At 36.5% G+C, this 18,654-nt stretch overlaps 2 protein-coding genes and 1 long non-coding RNA gene across 3 annotated transcripts in view; all 3 read right to left on the bottom strand.

Annotated features, from left to right (window-relative positions):
- Positions 1–34: 34 nt before the first annotated feature.
- Positions 35–18,654, bottom strand: part of LOC135682482 (3-hydroxyisobutyrate dehydrogenase, mitochondrial) — a 30,128-nt gene continuing 11,508 nt past the window's right edge. The window contains exons 3-9 of the mRNA XM_065197397.2: positions 9,768–9,967; positions 7,913–7,957; positions 7,300–7,421; positions 6,929–7,062; positions 6,475–6,551; positions 5,680–5,836; positions 35–771 (exon numbers count right to left, since the gene is read on the bottom strand). Of these exons, the coding sequence (XP_065053469.1) occupies positions 619–771; positions 5,680–5,836; positions 6,475–6,551; positions 6,929–7,062; positions 7,300–7,421; positions 7,913–7,957; positions 9,768–9,967 (888 nt within the window). The 3' untranslated portion in view covers positions 35–618. The remainder of the gene's footprint in view (positions 772–5,679; positions 5,837–6,474; positions 6,552–6,928; positions 7,063–7,299; positions 7,422–7,912; positions 7,958–9,767; positions 9,968–18,654) is intronic.
- LOC148958344 (uncharacterized) lies at positions 2,120–5,673 on the bottom strand. The gene is made up of 2 exons (XR_016144739.1): positions 3,767–5,673; positions 2,120–2,926 (listed from the first exon to the last, which is right to left on the bottom strand). It is a non-coding gene; the product is annotated as an uncharacterized LOC148958344 (long non-coding RNA).
- Positions 14,842–16,534, bottom strand: LOC135682485 (uncharacterized). Its single transcript, XM_065197399.2, has one exon. It carries the CDS (start codon positions 15,845–15,847, stop codon positions 14,888–14,890), a length of 960 nt encoding a protein of 319 aa, XP_065053471.1. The 5' UTR covers positions 15,848–16,534; the 3' UTR covers positions 14,842–14,887.

The raw sequence follows: 18,654 nt of genomic DNA, 5'->3' as shown, positions 1-18,654 counted from the left end.
CTCAAGAAATACAGAGGCAAAAATTGAAACAATCAATTCAAAATGAGTGACAAATTTAGGAATGCAAGATTTCCTACAAAAATACAGCTTGACATTTCGTTAAATAGCTGACTATGGATAATTGAAAGAAAGTTATGCTTGTTTCAATGGTTTAGAACATTTCGGAGTTCGTAACGCCTTGACGGGATTCTATTGTTTGAGGCAAGTCAGCAACAAGTTCTGTTTTTTCATATTTTGGTCGTAAAACTTCTTTAGAAAAGTCTAAATATCGTTGCTATGAAAAAGGCCGCCATTGTTTTTATTTGCCCCATTTGAGTTATTGCTCCATTAACTCCGAGATGATCTATTATTAACTAAAGTTATAAATACGCAATAATACTGCAAACAAGTATGCGATAAGAGCCGTAATTATTGAATACTAGCGATAAACATGGACTTGAAAAACACGATACCTTTCAGGGTATCTGTAAGATAAACAGATTTGGTTAACGACAAGATGTCTACGTTATACCAGATCGGTATTGGTTGACTCATGTTTGCAGTTAGCAAAACATGTAACCCATCTGTACGCTTTAACAAATCATTCACAGCCATTATTCATTAGATATTAAAGAAAATTCATTTATCCTCTCTTAAGAATTTGAAAACAGATGAAAAGTCAAGTTTTGCATAGCCTCTGTTGCACATAACTCGATAAATTTGATGTGCCAACGATCCAAGAGGCGTAGCTGATTTCGTAGCTGTGGAGGCATTCTGAGCAAGACCAAGGTCCTATATGGGAAAAATAAACACAACTGAATAAAAGACACTTGGCTATAAAAATGATCAAAAATATTCTTACAGACAATTCTTTCAGATAAAGTCGACAAAAAACGTAGGGTAAACTGCTAAACCAAGGACAAAACAAATAGCTCTAATTAAATTTAACAAGTCAATCGTATCAAATTTCTATTCTTTAATTGATTAAAGGATTCAAAAATAGAGAAATGACTATTAAAAAATCAAGAAAGGTCTATGAAAGCTGCTCGCCTAAACGCAGGCCATTTGTAAAAGAGTCAAACCCTGCTGACCTATTGCAGTATTTTAATTTACTGTTTTAATGTTTTCTTGCAAAATTTATAACAACTGATATAGTTTGCAAAGAAGATTTATAACAATCTGAAGCTCTTTTCTCAAGAGAAACTTGCCATCAGGGACGTCCCAACATGTCATTAACGGATTTATAAATTAAATTGGAAAACTAGGATCAGTTAATTCATCAAAAGTCTTCAACTAAAGTTAATCTATAATCTATAAGCTTTGCTGTAACCTAAAGTTTTCGATATGCTGTATACAAAGAGCGTTTACATATCAGTTTTCACTAAGCTACTTGAAAAGGATAATAACTAGACCTGTTATTTGAAATGATACACTCCCGTGGCCTTGTTAATACAGTCATACACAAACTAAATCGTCTATTCAGAGTACATTTTCTTATGTGATTAAAGAAATGATCCGCAGTAATCTTTTATTAAAGGGCCACTCCAGCCCAAAATTTTTATTTCAGAACACGATGTAATCAGACCTCCTGAAAACGAATCTGTTATTATTTTTTTCATATATCTAACCGTTTTGTAGTTATTAGCGTTTGTAAAATGGTCATTGAGTTGAATTGTTTTTCAACCGTGTTATCGGAGATCTTCGGATTGACGTCACAGGCATTTTCGGCCTCGGTAAGTTCGCGGCAAGTATCATCGGCTGTTTAAAGGGTCAACGAGAATGTTGCGAAATGGCAAACAGGGCCTAGCAGCGGCATGTTTGTTAGAAGGCCAGACTTTTATCTATATAAAGAGACAAGTATCGCTCATCAGTCTTGATACTCTGATCGAATATGGAAGTTTTTTGTTGCACGAATCTTTCTGACAGAGAAGTCAAATTGTCAAAGTAGGCCAGCGAGACAGAGACATGAGGATGTTGACAGACTTTCATGGAATGTTGCTTTTGAAGCAATTTGTATTGGCAGGCCAGTTCCCTGATTTTAAAAAGAAGATTCGCGCTTTTTCATCAGCCCCTCCTTTAGTGCAACAGCTAAAAAACCATCGCGCAATTAATTCGGGAGGAAAGAAGAAAACAAAACCAGTATACCGGGAATGAAAGCTGTATGAATTGATACAACATATTCATTAGGATAAAGAGCTTCATATCAACATGACTTATTGGAAATAAAACAGGACAAATGAGGACATGGACAAGAAAGTATACAACTTTCAAGACAAGACTAAAAACCTACCATTAGTCATGAGTCAAACAACTTTTTCAAAAATTATAAATTTGTTTTTATACAAACAAAAAAGGGATTTGAGATTATATTAATAATTCAACTTTTTCAATATACTTTTGTAAATATAATTTTTGTATTTAACCTTTAAGCTATTACAGGGGCCTTGTCGGCTCCTTTAAGCTGTCAGAATCTCAACCTGCTATATTTATGAATAATAAATACATGTTTGATGTATTTAAATACTTGGCTACATTGAATTATACAATCAGGCCAGTGAACTAGCTAGCAATTTGTAATTTCTATTGCACATGAGAAATGTTCTTATAAAAGTATCATGAAACAATAATCTATTGCAAAACTTCTAGAAAATACCTATATGTTGTTACTAGCTTTAAATAATTTGCAAACATTATATATGACCAAATTATATATAAAATTTTGATAATTTTAGAAAAATAGTCTCCTTTGTGAAAATGTTAATACAAAAACAGAATAATGTGTTGAGGTCTTTGTGGTAACTCTTGAATGGAAGAGAGGGGCAAGTTATCACTCCCACAAAGCCAGTAGCCAGATAACAGGATCCATGTAATCTCCAACCTTCATCTAGCATTTTTTTGCAAGATCCTTTCTGCTAATCCATAAAAGAGTTTGTAACCTTTTTTATGCCTAGAATAATAAGGTTGACAGGGATAAATACTAACATACCAGTGAAATTTACTTTTGAGTCATATTAAAACATAAAATGATCAAAGAAACTTGGACACTCAGGGGCATTCAGAGTATAGATATTTAGAAGGATCAAAGAGAAATTTAGGGGTGAAAGGGCAACCACTGTTACTATAGCAAATAGCATCTAAGGATATTAACTTGAAGTAACACAAAGATGAATTTAAATGATATAGGTCATGCTTATATGAATCAATGCTAGAATAGCAAAGGTAAATTTAACAAATATAAACAATTCTGCCTTTAAAACATTAGAATGAGGATATTACACATCTTTTTTCCAAAATCAAGGGTGTAAATTCCATGTTTTTTCTTTTGGGTAGTAGATCTTTTGCCCTGGATATTGATCTGGCAAAATTTTGAAATTGTGCATCAATTTTATGATGAAATAGGCAGAACTCCAAAATTGAAGGCAGAACAAGGTAGAACATGAAGAAGAAGGGTTCAGGAGACAAACCCTGGGAAATTTTACACATCTATACCTCAGGCAAAGGTGTAGTGCACAGATCATTGGCAGGGATGTAGTGCTAGGAGGCTCAGGCCCCCTTGTTGGTACAAAAAAGTAGCAAACTTCTACTTTTGGTAATATTTTATGTGACATTTTGCTTGAGAGCCCCTGTTGTACTTTTCATATTACCACATTTCTGACAATTTGGGGGACAATTCACAAGACTGGCTGTTAGAAAACCTGTATTTAGAGCCCCTCCAAACCTCTACACCCTGCAGTTTCGCCTAACATTCAACATAGTAAAATGATAATAAGGATGAATTGTGACTTACGGGAAAGTTTCCATCTTGTGAATGGGGTTCTTCTTCTACTGCGGTGAGACATCAATTCTATTATTCAGCTCCCTGGAAATCCCTGAGATGACACGACGATAAGAAATGCCTTCGGTCAGAAATCCATTCACATCTGAAAATTCGTGAAGCATTCCATATTGAAAAGCTTGCTGCGTTGCCAAGATGAGGATATGAGTTCAGGTTGAAGCTTCCATCTTTGATTTGTCGAATTACTAGTCCATGTTGGCTGGAAGCCTCCGCTGAACATCAATCGCAATGAAGGAAAATAAATAAAAGGACAACCGAGATTCCGACATGAATCGCCTCTTCCGAGCCTCTACCGAGTCGTGCGAATTTCAGTGCGAACGTATAACAATAGCGCCGAATGTTGAAACAATAGCCCTTTCACACGTCACAAAGTGCTTTTTCCGAAAAAAATTTTGTCGTATTTTTACGGTGATTCTCAACTTTGAGCGTCTATATCTGGAAAACGAGTTAAGCTTTTCGAAAAAAAATTTCACGATAGCTTCTTTTTCTCGACTAACTACCAATTTATGCAAAAAAAGTTTTGGGCTGGAGTGGCCCTTTAAGATTAGACCAAGTGTTTTCTCACACAAAAGGCAAAAGAAAGGCTTTACATTATGGAAAACTAGCGCTTTGTCTATAGTCTGATGGTCTTGATTGCAAAAAAGATAGGTGTCTGAGAACTAGGTTTGCAAAAGACGTCAGAGCCCAGAAACTGGGTTCTCAGGAATTTTTCAGAGTTGACAGAAAATTTTTTCAACAAGATAAAAATTTACCAATAAAAGTAGAAAATTGAGTTCAAGCAAAACAACGATTACTATTTCTAGGCAATATGTTTTACACTGAAAATGATACTTTTAATTTTCAAGGAAGTAAGGAACTAAAAAACATTTATGTGGATCTTCCTAGTACAAAGGAGATTATACTGTAATATCTTAGAAACATTTAAGATCTGATGCCCTAAAGACATCTAAGATCGAAGCCCTAGAAAAATCTAAAATGCCTATAAACATCTAAAAACATTCTTCTGAAAATCATTCTGTTCTACTAATTGCATCATCAAGAGTCTTTTGTTAAGATCCAGGAAAAGACTTGATACTTGTGTCGCATGTGCTTGTGTAATCATTTCTTAGGCCCATTATGAAAGCAAGCCATTCAAGTAAAACACCACAATGTAAATAAAAAATAAAATTATATCTTGTGTTATCATAGCAAGAAATAAGACTCTCTTCAAATTACTTGTAGTTGCAAACCCAAAGTAGAAAATTTTTGCCTCATAAAAGAGGTTACGAACAAGCAAATAATTTTGTCTGTCAAGGTGATTATAATCAGCTGTTCAGACACGAAACAACTTTAATGGGAGTATCGAATTACAAAAGATACAATCTTTCTTTGTTACTATTGACTTTGACATTGGATTTGTAATACTAAACGATAAAAATCTTGTAAAAACAGCACCAGTTTGGTTTTATATGGAAGGCTATTTTCATTAGAGAAAAAAGATAGACAGAATCAAGGTACCGAAAGAATTAAGAGAAAGAAATAATTAAATCAGGCACGTGGCCTTACATTAAAGGAGGGTTGGAAAGAGAAGAAAAGAGAAGGAATATAGAAGAAAAAGAAAGACAAGCTAAAATAGGAGGAGATGGGGAGAAAAAGATGGACGGAAATTTAGGGAAAGAAAGGGTAAGGGGTGGCAGATGGGAACGAATGAACAAGGAGGAAGGAAATAGAGCATACCAAGGAGAAGGGTAAGGGCAGAGGAAACTATATCACAGTCGATAGGAAAAAGTCAAATATATTTGTGAGAAAATATCTTCAATCGGTATCTTTAATCAATCGGTTTAAGTAGTATTTAGGTTCAAGTGGAGCTTGGCAAATTATTTTACCTTAGCCATCAGCTGTGTCCCAAATCCACCTTGATAGTTATTGCCGGATGGAACACCTTCAATGACACCCGGGTACGGATTATAAGTATCGCTGCTCCAGCATCGTCCGGTGCTCATGTTGAGAATCTTAGCAAGCATCTTGCTATCGAGTCCCAGTCTAAATAACAAACATCAAGAAAATTTCATACCAAAAAACATATAAAAACACAGCAATTATGTCTAGACAATACATCCAAGTTCCCTAGTTACCTTGGATAAAGTTCTTGGCAGCTATATCGAGAGAGCTGAAAGGGTAAACTGGAAAATGGGATATTCTTATTTCAGCACAGGGACTTTGGCAATTGTGTGGTTGAGATTTTGCTACGGAACCGCGAAGGAGGTTTAGACAAAACCAACTTAGAATGGGATTTGGCCTGTAAAATTGCGGGGCTGGGATAAACAGCCCCCTCCTCTTCAGGAAACCCCTTTTTTGTACCTACCTCCCTCTATACCTACAGTCAATAATAAAGAAATATTCTTAGCCAAGCAGTGCAAATATTTATTAACTGGTGGATAGATAGGCAGCTAGGCGAGCCAAGACAGGGCGAGTCAAAGAGGACATAAGGCCAGTTGGGAAAGCGAATGATGCAAAAAGGCTTAAGGGTTTTGCTATCTCTACGTTCTTAATAAATGTGTTATAGGTCATATTCTATGCGCATTTCCTTCTCTTATATTTACTTACAAATTTCCAACTTAGCTTATACTTAGACAGAGGTTCAAAATAAAGAAAGCTGTTCCAAGGATTTAGCCTTGTACCTGGTACCAAGATTCATTGTTTCGGCTGTGCCAATCATTGAAATACCTAAAAGCATATTGTTACAAATCTTGGCAGCCTGAAAAGCAAAAGACAATCGAATCAACTGTCGAATCAACTGGAAATCAATGAAACTTGTAGAAACAGGTGAAATGATCACAACAAAATCCGTTCAAAATCAGTTTCCTTAGTTCGCTGAGTGAAAATTAAACGAATTTTCAAAAAATCTGATTGAACTGAAGAAAGTGTTGATATCAGACATTAGATTTTAGATCAAGGGTGGATGTTTTCTATGCATGACCACCACCAGTTTAAACAAATCAAAACCTGTCTGCAGAATAATTGTAGGCCTAGTCCATCAAATCAAAATCAAATGCCAATAACCTAAGTAAATGAGACAAACAAAAGTATCCATGGTTACATATTTTCCACACTTAGCTTAGATTGGTTGTATACCTGGCCTGTACCAACTGCTCCGCAGTGGACAACATTCTTTCCCATGAACTTCAAGATTGACTCAGCAACAACGAAGCTTTCCTCTTCACCACCAACCATGAAAGTCAGCGTCGCATCCCTGGCAGCTATCACGCCTGTTACAAGAAACGCTTACTATTACCTAGTTACTTCTCATATATTTCAACTATCTTTTGAGGATGTACAAAAAGCAAAACATTCGCCATGGAAATAATACTTCTTCAAAAACGTAAGCCTTAATAGAAGGGAGATCCAACATAGAGATTGTTTGTCAGTAAAAGGTCAGTGACTACATCCGTAGGTAAAACCATAAAATAACAGTTACAGAAAAGTCAAAGTGGAAAGGACAGTACCTCCAGAGACCGGTGCGTCCATGTATACGGCACCCTTCTCAGCACTAATTTTTGCGACCTCTTTGGCAACTGAAGGATCAATTGTACTACTGTCAACCATAACTGTCCCTTCTTGAACGGCACTGAAAAATGGCATGGCTTTGTTTTTGTTATTGAAATAAAGCTACAAAATCATGGTCAAAAGTCTTTGAAAAATAATGTCAGTTTATGAGCTCCTTCACAACCCCTACATACCTCTCTTTTTAAAGAATGGTGGTGGAAAATTGACAGAGAATGTTAGGAAACCTGCTTTTTGTAGGATTTCACTGGTTTCCAGAATAGTCGAACATAATTTATGGGGGGATGTGGAAGGGAAGGGGGTATTATTCAAGACAATAAATGAAAAAAATATTGAAACAAGCTATGGTTCTTTGGTGCGCAAAATTTTCTTATTTATTATAAGAAAGCGTTTGATTTCTAGAGATCCAAAATTTAGAGCTTTTGACCAAAAGTTTCTTAACAAACGTTTCACTTGAAAAGGGGAAAATGGGAACAATACATGTATATTTGGAAACTATAGCCGTTCAATATTGATAGCAAAACATAATATCTACATATAAATAATCGAGTATACCTTAAAATTCCATCATCGCCAGTGTAAACATCCTTAACGTCAGGGCTAAAAAAGATGCTTGCCTCATGATAACAGCATTTAGCTTCGTTGTTTAAAAACGTCGTCATATCGAGTCACGACAGAGCGCAACTCTTAAACGATGCATAGCAATCCAATCTGATTTGAAGAACCCAAAATTTAACGATCAAAAAACAAGTTCAATTTTTCGCATTTAAGATTGGATTTGTTTACATTGGATTGCTCTCTGTCGTTTTCTGTCGTTTTTGTTTATCTTTTATTACATAAGACTTGACTTAAAAAACATTCTTGAGCAATTGAATACTTAAAAGGAAAGTAATATTTTGAAACTTGCAGAAGCTATACACGATAGCCTATAGAATAACAGCAAAACCAGGTAAAATGGTAATGGCTGAATTTGCTGCATCAATTCATACAGTCGTTGAACTTAAAGATTCATAATATTGTTGACGGGTCTATCGAAAGAATCAAATTGAAAGTTGCATTTGATACAATTACAAACAAGTTAAAATATCGTTAAAAAAGAAGTGTATCGACAAGGAAGGGTATCAGAGATTATTTCTGAAAGAAAGAGATCGAGGACTAAGTTACAGGACTAAATTCTTCTGCGCACATTATTGATGAAGCCATATACCGAATCTGTTCAGCGACCAGGACGAATATTTAGCAACACTGAAAATTTTCTCTGTCAAATGGGAATAAATCATGTTATTGAAGAAGGAGGCGGGTGCTATTGAAAATGGAAAAAAATGTTTTGTGGTGTATCAAGGCTTTTTATATACATAGTAGTTGAGACTTTTTAACGGCAGTTCTTGAACAACGAGACCTTTATAACGGAAATATTTTCGTATGTTCACCTCTAAATAACTGGCGAATAACTTTGGCATACCCTACCATAAATATTTCTTTCTTAAATCTAATGACTTTTAATGGTACTCTGCAGATCTGCAGACAAATGAGTCTTTTAACAATGACATACTTCAACGGAGTCCTTCCCTATATATGCCATTGCATAGAGTTTTTAAGTGATGACGTCACGAAAGTCTTTTTTTAGAAATTTTAAATTTTGATCCCATACCCTGAAAGAGCATCGTGAAATACCTCTGAATATAGAAAATCAGTCAATGGTGTCGCAAATTGGCAGAGATGTGGCCGGATGAGTACAGGTTCGTTCCCCATCAAACCTCTGTCATTTTGTCTCTGTTCATAACTTTATGAACAGAGCCAATATAACAGGGATCTGTTAGCAAATTTCAAATCTTTTACTAGCTATATTTTACCCGATTTTTGACTCATTCACCTGATTTTGCATATTCGCAAGTACTTCGTGGAGTTCTTTATTATCATTTGGTCAAATTTGAAAAATAGTATCTTTGTGGCGTCACACTTATGGACTCTATTTTAATGCTGCGGTGTTGGGATATTTTTGCAAATGCTAGTGGCTTTACAGCACAGATTAAAACAACTGATAAGAATAAGGCTATGTTCACATTGCTCCGTATTCGCTTTTATCCGTTTTTATTCCTCCAAGTTGTTTACTAACTTCGAGTGAATCAGCCATGTTAAGAGAAGTTGTTCAAATTGGCGCGGTCTAAGCAACTTGCTGTGTTGTTGCTGTTGTTATCAATTTCAAAAGTATCCGTTTTCGTTTTCACTCTGCGTTTTCGTAGTCTCCGTTCTCAAAGTGCGTTTTAAAAAGTCTCCGTTCTCGCAGTGGAGCAGTGTGAACGCACGGTGAAAACGAATACTTTTTTAACCGTTTTCATTGGAATCCGGAGCAATGTGAACTAGCTTATTGATAGTTCTTATTGATTATTGATTGAAAATGTAGCAATACCTCGATGGTAACATCGTTATTATTTTCTTGGTCATCTTGGCAACCTCAGCTGGGGTAAGAACAGTTTGCGCTCCAAGCTCCTTCAAAGTGGCCATAGCTTCTGGATAAAGATCGTTTACGATCACGTTATGCCCCGTTTTGATCAGGTTCTGTGCCATGAAAGAACCCATATTCCCGAGGCCAATAAAACCCACGGTTTCCTGAAAGGAAGGAAGGATATTATTATCGTACTCATTCATACATTACTCATAAAAATCAATTATTTCATAATAAATACGCAATTATCTGGGTTTCATTATTTGTTTACTTTTTGTCTTATGCTGCACTGTAACAACATAGATGTTAATGAAGTTTTAGGCAACAAAAGTGTGCCTTATAACCAAGTTTTAAAAAATTCCATAGTTCAATATCGAATTGTATTGAAAGGCTCGTTCGAGAACTTATGGAGAGCAAGAGGGCTCTCAAAAAATATTACAAAGTGTAATAGCACAAAGTAAACATTGGTCAATATTTGGCATTAAAAAGGGGACAAGCCCCAAAACCATGTATTCAACACTACTAAGTGCTTTCTTAAACCATTCCTTTCGAGACAGGTCCTGAATAAAAAATATTATCTGAACTGAAAAAATGTTAGGGGGTTGGAGTTTTAGGAGTCTTCGAGAGGTAGGATAAACTCGCTTTATTAAAATGAATTAAGTAAAAAATCTTCTAAATAAAGAAATAAGGCCAAGAAGGTATCATTATAAAAAATAACTGCCTAACGATTCAAATATCTTAAAAGTTTACGGTTGAAGATTTGCTATCTTATATCATTTCTTTTTGTTTATACACGTCATACAATAACTATATGAACATTCTTGCTTCAATTTATTTTTATGTGTCTTAAGTTTTTCAAGATTTCTATGATCGGAAATATGATAAATTATTTCTTTCTTTCGGCTAGTTTCGTAATATCCATGGCAAACAATCATTTTTCCTTCTCTCTCTCTCAATTTTTCAATTGATGGAAATATACGCTCCTTTTGTTAATGAAAGTTTATTTTTTATAAGATATAAAATAGTGGATAGGCGAGAACGCTAAACGAGGAAAAAAGCTTAATTGAAGTGGAGCAGAAACACACAATTTGAAGGAATTGGTAAAATATCTAATTCGGTTTTGCAACAAGCTTGACACGCATAAAATTTTCATGAAACTTTAACAAAAACGCTTTCTCGAAAAATTTTCACCGAAAGCCTGAAATGGCATCAATAACTCGTCTTGTGGCCTGAAAAATCCCAATATTTCATTTTAAGGCTTGACAAATTCTCCTGGAATCCGAAATAAGATGCCACTAGCCGTTTCATTGACATTAAACATTCATAGTTCAGGGTAAATAAGGTTCAGAAACACCCGGCTTTAATATTCAAGACACATTGAAATTTTAACTTCTTTTCACTTGGAATATGTCACGTGATACTACATTCTGCAGCTCGAAATATGTCACGTGATACTAGTCAGGACATTTGAATTCGTTTACAAATCTTTTTGTGACAGTTTCAACTATGCCTTGAAAAGCACGGTCAAAACAACTGATATTTTTATTGCGCAGTACCCAAATGCTTGCTCAGTTGATTTGCATCATCAGCTAAATTTGAGCTTATTTGCTTACTGGTGCTGAACCCTGATATAAAGTGGCGCTAAAACATCCATGACGAAACAGCACCAATTTCCGGGGTGAATTCTTGCCTTAATACCAGTAAATAAAGAAGCAGTTCACACGGGTAAACAGTCTTGCATCTAGAATCAAAGTATACATCGATGGTATCACAACTTTCAAACATTCTACTGTATTCAAGTTTGCTTTGAAATCAATAAATAATTGTTTTACCAGGAAAAAATTATGTAATATCAGGATAGGTGGAAACAAATTAGAGAACTCTTCAAACGTGGATTGAACTAAAAGCAACGTCCATTCCCAAAAATAAAAATCACCTAGGCCTAAATAAAAACCAAGCGAAACGGCTGAATCCAGGAATTTGTGACGCAGGTGATAGCAGAAAATCAGATAGTGCTCTTGACTTTAAGGAATATAACCTTTCGAAACTGTTAAAAATCTCGAAAACAATATTGTCCCAAAATATGGGATGCGTGTAGAGATGGAAGTCATAGGCGTTAAGGGACATAGGGACTGGGGAATGCCGCCTGTCATCAGGCAAAAATTTATCGAATTTCAGGCTCATTCAGGCTTTGTAACAATATTCGGGCAAGACAAATTATCATTTTCTATTCTGTTGTCATTTCAAATTTTACTTAGTTCTATCATTAGCCGTTTAACTAAATACTATATTTACTGTAAGTAGGCTGCTGGTGGATAATGAAGTGATACTGAGACAAGTGTCGCATTCTGAAATGACTTTGTCACCAAAATACCACTTCAATTTAATCTTAGACTTCCGTTTTGCTTTTCTTACGTTTACTTAGGCCATGGGCGCACTGGTTTCTGACAAAACTCATTATCAATGTCAAAGTGGAAAATCGAGAATACATTTTCAAGTATGACAAAGATAATCCGATTTTCGCTTGAAATGGTTGTTTGGTGCCAGAGCTACCCTGGGTACCAGACTCACATTACCCAGGGTCAGTGGCGGATTTAAGGGGGGCAACTAGGGGCAGTTGCCCCGCCCTCGCCGAGTTGAAGGAAGTCTGGCATCCCTCTTTTGGGAATTGTGCGACCCTATTCAAGAATGACAATCAGGTGACAAAGGTTTCTGAGACTTTAAGGTTAATTCATTTCAAGGATTACCTCAAAGTATACAACAATTTTTGTTAAAATTCCCTTGCAAAGTGAATGGAGAGCCTTCTGTCAGTAGTTGGGGACTGAAATTGTTGCATACAGCGTACAGCGTACATCATATACAATCATGTAATGTCATTCCCTTTTGCTTGTATTAGATGTTATTAATTTGGCACTGTATTATCTGTAATGTAATTGTGTAGTATTGTATATAGTATAGATTGATGATCAAATGAAACTGAAAGGCAGGAGGGGCAGTGTTGGTGCTGAGGGCAAATACTAGAATTTTAAAGAATGATAAAAAGGAACACAGGTTGATCAATTAATTGTTTACTACAGCGTACTTCTATGCTTACATTAAGGCATTAAATAAGCGTGACATTCTCGTTCTGGCAATGGGCAAAAAAGTGAGTATCTTATAAGACGCCGTTAGTTCTTGCAGTTCGTCTTCTAAAAAAGAATTCTCCTTTATCAAAGACCGACATCAAAAAAGGAGTTTGTTTCTTTGTTTTCTATGAAATTTCTAATGGAAATTAATATAATAAGAGTGGCTAAACTAGTCATCAATTATCTACAAGATTCCTTATCTTAGAAGTTAATATTTAAGGGCACTGCTTATCCCCTCTGCACTTCCTGGAAGTGGTCAGGAGGGGGCACCTGCCCTCCAGGGTGGGCGCCCCTGGGCGTAAGAAAAATGCGTTAATTGCTAATTATTTCCGTTTTACAGAGGGAGAACTCTTCAAATCTGGTAAACATTGAACAAAAACGTCAAATGAAGACGGAGTCAAACTAACCCTTTATTCCTTGCATTACTCTGCTATGAAAACAGAGTCGTTTGAAAACGCAAACGGATACTTTCGAATACGGCGCGTATTGAAGGCCACCAACAAGCAGTATCAAAGGGCATACCATAAAAACCAAGCAGTATTAAAGGGGAAGCTGATGCGGATAATATGCGGAAGAACGCCGTAGTTGGCACAACAGCGCATTTGACAGTTGATATGTCCTCGTGGTACGATGATGACAATCATCTGCGATCAACTATTGTCTCATCGAGGTGAAGACCCTCGTGGTGTTAAGGGTCCTTTTTGACGTTAGTACCCAAGGGTCCTGGGCTAGTGGTCCTGGGTCTTAGGGCATATGGTCTGGCTTTTACGGTATGATGTTATATTAGCATCCAGTTGTTGACGTCTCAGCGGATTTTGGAACTTTGGGTATACCCAATCCATTTTATCATGACTCACACTTACCGTATTCAGATCGTATTCATTTGAAAACGGATAAATGTGAACGGACAGCGTTTTCATCAACGAAAACAGAGCGAAACATATCCGGAGCAGTGTGAACGTAGCCTAAATAAAACAAATACGGGGGTCGGTTCGATTCTCTGGCTTTCATGGAAACAATTTTAAATAATGCGAATTAAATTAATGCCTTTTCAATTTCAGTTCACTTTCCTACCAGAGGAATGCAGAAATGACGCTGTTACTGACGAAGTCACACAATCGAGACGACGAATGAGAACAAGCTTTTATACAAGATATTTTCAAAACTCATTTACGCAGCTTAAACATCAAGCAAAAGTCGTTTAGTGTACCAACTAAACTATTCACAATAACACAATTGATCTTGATTTAATGAGTTTTTATAACGACGTAAACATCATTATTTTATTTTAAGACGGGCGTTAAAAGCACAATGTTTTGGACAAAGACCGTTTAGAATGTAATTACGAGAATAAAATTCAGGAACAAAGCAAAACGGCGACGAGAATCAAATGTTCTAAGAAAAATTTTCAAAATAAATGAAATTAAACGAATACTAATATTCCACCCCGGCATACAGGGCTTCTTTCAAAATGACCTGATGAAGCCCTGAATGCCGGGGTGGAATATTAGTATTCATTTAATTTCATTTATTTTGAAAATTTTTCTTAGAACATTGGATACTCGTCGCCGTTTTGCTTTGTTCCTGAATTTTATCCTCGTATTTATACTCATTGCAAGATTCACAGAATCCGGCGGACAGCCTATCCTGCGGTTCTTCCTCCTCACACATAGAATGTAATTCCCTTTTAACATAAATTCTTTTGTTTTGATAAATTATGTCACCTACAAGCATCTGAACAAAAATTGAACGCCTGACTGTTTCGCATTCTGAAAGGAGATAATGAGTTTGTTTTCACATTAAAAAATTTGAAGACAACGAAAAGACGTGGCTTTGAAGCGACCGTTTCTACAGGTAAACAAACTCCAACCAAGATTTCAGAGATCAATAAAATATAAGAAAAACACCAAGAGGAAATCGTTGCAGACAAAACTAGTGTCTGCGATAATACGGCTTATTTTAGAAAAACCAGGCTAAATATTTGATGTTTGAAATGGTAGACAAATATAGGTGGAGTCTTTTCTGCTTTGTGTCCATTTGTTCCAAATCTTGGCACGAAGTCCAAGGCAATCCAATTAGTTTACCAGGGGGACATCTTCGTTTTATTGGAGGAAGTTCACCATAAGCAGATCCATATGTTTTAGTTAACAACGTATCGTGATCAATGGGAACCATTACTTGAAAACCCTCAAAAGTCTTTTCCTTCAATGGGAAAATATTACTTTTACGAATTTCAAAGTTAACACTATTACTTGTGGTTTCGCGAATAAAGTCGTCCTTGTACTCTTCAAAACCAAATATATCTATCATTAGGCCATCGTGAAAATGACAGCCGGTTCTAGCGCAATATCCGAAACAACCTTTCGTATCTCTTAATTTGCCAAGTATCGTGTGTTTTTGTCTGCCGTATTCAGGGTCGCTCGAGGCATTTTGTAGAAATATATCAGCAGGCAGTTCATGAGAAACAATACGAAACTTTTCGTAATCTGCTTTCATAATTCCAATATCTAATTCGTTGTCCCAAGGTATAAAACCCTCGTGCCTGATGACCCCTAGCAAGGCCCCTCTCCACATCCAATATCTTATGCCGTGCTTTCTGCAAATCTTATCAAATGCAGCTAGCATCCTGATCGTAGCTAACTGAGTTTGTCGCAGCATTGTTTCTCCTAAGTTTCGAACATCGGGACAGACCAATTTTCCATTTTTATAGTCACATATCGCGGGAAGTGACGAAAAGGTTTTAACAGCCTCGCCCGGTTTGAACTTCTCAATCTGGCGGCCATCAGGTGTCCTAACAGCAGTCAACCCGTCCTGAAAATCACATAGATCGTTTAAATAAATGGTGTATCCAATTATGACTAACAGCAATAATAGTAAAACCGCTACGATTTTGATCAGCTCTGACTTGTACCTCCTCATTTGCCTTCGATTTAGTTATAAATGCTAAAATTCAAGCACAGTTTCCAAACTCCTTCGATACTCCATCTGCGAAAGTCGTGCTGAAGTTCGCCAATGATCAGCCAATGAAGTGTCAAGCAGGGGGGATAACCGTGCTGTTCAATCTAGCTGCATGCAATAGCTGATTTTCATTATTCAAATACAGGTGGCCTAGAGATTAAAGTTTCCTTTCGAGTTGACAAGAACAACACAAATTGGCACTAACTTAACACTGGCCTTTGATCGCATTGTAGTTTTAACAACAAAAGCTAACAGTAGCTGCCATACATACACTAGGTGAGCAAAAGTATTGCAAATACCCCCCTACCCCACAAAATGGCCGCACCACCGAGAACTTTTTGTAACAAACCGAAGTTCAAATAGCTAAAGCAAGTAAAATAAAAGTCTTAAGATGATAGTTTAGGTGGTAAATAACGGGAAAATTATCAAGGTATAGTAATGAAAATGAAAAATGCTAATATTTCGTTTTTTCCCTTATGCAATATCGACCACTGCGAAAACATGAAAACTGAGCTATGATTATAGGAGTACCTGTAACACATTTGCAACAAAAAAGGTCTTTCTTTGAACAAACCTGTAAGATTTCATTAAGGAGAACCAAGAAATACAAGGCCCGTCGGAACCAGGGTGGGGGGCTGGAGCCCCCCAATAATTGTCAAACTGTAGCATTTTTCCTGTATAACAGTATGGTGAATGATGAGGAAAACAATGGGCAGCCAACACCCCCCCCCCCCCCAATATGAATTTTGTTCCGATGGCACTGAATACTCACTTTTTGCTTGGTTGCCCAAAACTGTTAATTTTTCTGACTGTAATAAAGTATTTCTCAAAAGTTTTGGTCGCACGTTTTACGTACTGCAAAATGCCTATTTTCGGATACCATTTCGTAACGGCCAATTGTAATCAACGAAACGAGACGAAATTCTGCGAAATATGAAAAATATGGTCATATAACAAGAAAGTACGCCAAAATTCTCAAACCATATCATAAATATTCACTTCCGTGGACCCAGTGCGGAAGACAGACCAGACAGCAGCATAGAGGAAAAGCGGAAGTCTGCACTACGGACTAACAACATTCGTTGATTATCACTTTTGCCCGGCCTAAAATCGAAAAGTGGAAACAAAATAGAAAAGACCAGTTCGTTCACCTTTTGATGGTTTCCGTTAATTAGAATACGTACATAAATGCATCACTACAAACTGTTAAAGAGGACGGTCTCCGTATTCAGGGATGAATTATTTCAAAATTTCGCTGATTATCATTCTTTCCCGGCCTAAAGCTTGCGGTAGGCCTGTGCGCAAGCATTCCTCAATATTTGATAATCTTCAAAATTTTCTGCCTATAAGCTGCTTCTTGCGAATATTCTTTGCGTGATTCCTCATTTCAAATCTAAATTTTTTTCTTTCGTTTCTTTTTGTGACTGTTAAAAAGGGAAAAATACACTAGTTCTTTCAGTCATAGTCTTTTTGTCATCCGCATTCCGTAATTCCAGTAAAAAGGCTTGCCAGTATAGTCAGAATTTACGGACCAGCGCATGCGGTAGAATTGAGCGCAAGCCTTGTCAAATACTTGATGATTTCCAGGGATTAAGTTTCTGAAACTTTACACATGGAAGCATATTCATTTCTAACAATTCTAACAGCTCAGTATTTCCTTTTTTATCAACTATGAGGGTAGAAAATGAGCACAACTTATGCTCCTGTCCACTGAGGCTCTCCTGTGAGTGGCCATGTGGAGAGTTCCTCAGAGCATCAAAACGTCCCACAAGATCTTTTTCAATGTGATCTTGCTTTGAAATTCTTAATTTTAGATGGTGCCTTTCTTGACGAATATGATGGCTTACAGGGTGGGACAATTCAAAAAAAATATTTTTCTGGCCATGAAAAAAATTATTTCCTAGAAAAAAATGAACATGAAGTACCACAGTGTTCTTCAACCCAAGCGTATTTTCAAAAATCACAATTAATAATCACGGTTACCTTGAATTACATCTTGCATTTATAAAAAGCTGAAATTGCAATTTTTACATTCAACACAAACTTGTATCACAGAATCTTGTATGATGTGTTACCGCATGCCTAAGTTCTGCGCCCACGCTACGCCACTGAATAAAACATATGCCGTTACACACAGTTAATATCAGTAGCCGTTAACTCCATCTCTTCCAGCTAATTGCGATGTTGTCAGAGGAACAAATTTTACAGCAATATGTTGAGAACAGCATTTCACCTCCTCGTTGAATGAAAATACAAAATTTTCTGCAATAAACAATCGTAAACAGTGACAAGCAAGTGCCTGAAAAGTTGTCATTAAAAAACGGCTGTAGAAGTGTCACTTTTCGCTAAATTCAAGGCCAATAATGATCTTCTGGGATCTCAAACAACTAAATGTGATCTTGTCAAAGTTTCCTTTAATTTATCACAAGTTTTACAAGAGTTTCAAGGCTTCGAGACTGTCCAAAGAAAAATTTACTTTTTTGATATTTTGAAAAGACATTTTATTTTTCTCAAAATTAAGATAGAAAGTGTTGCCAATGGTTTGAAGACGACGACGGGAATTATCCGACGGAAAGTTTTCGTACCAGGCAAAACTTTATCTGATATTAAGACCTGCCACGGCACACAGTCGGGAACACCAAAAACATTATAGGGCGCGGGGCCAAGGCCACCATTATGGGAGTCTAAAGGGGTGCGACACCCCCACTTTTCCAATCTCCAATTGAAAAGCGAAGAGATTTTTGCCACCAAAAATGCTTAGTCGCTCA

Source organism: Rhopilema esculentum, chromosome 16, assembly GCF_057945365.1.
Source record: "Rhopilema esculentum isolate cy_ngs chromosome 16, ASM5794536v1, whole genome shotgun sequence".
Taxonomy (NCBI): Eukaryota; Metazoa; Cnidaria; class Scyphozoa; order Rhizostomeae; family Rhizostomatidae; genus Rhopilema; species Rhopilema esculentum.
This window is presented reverse-complemented; position numbering and strand designations above follow the sequence as displayed.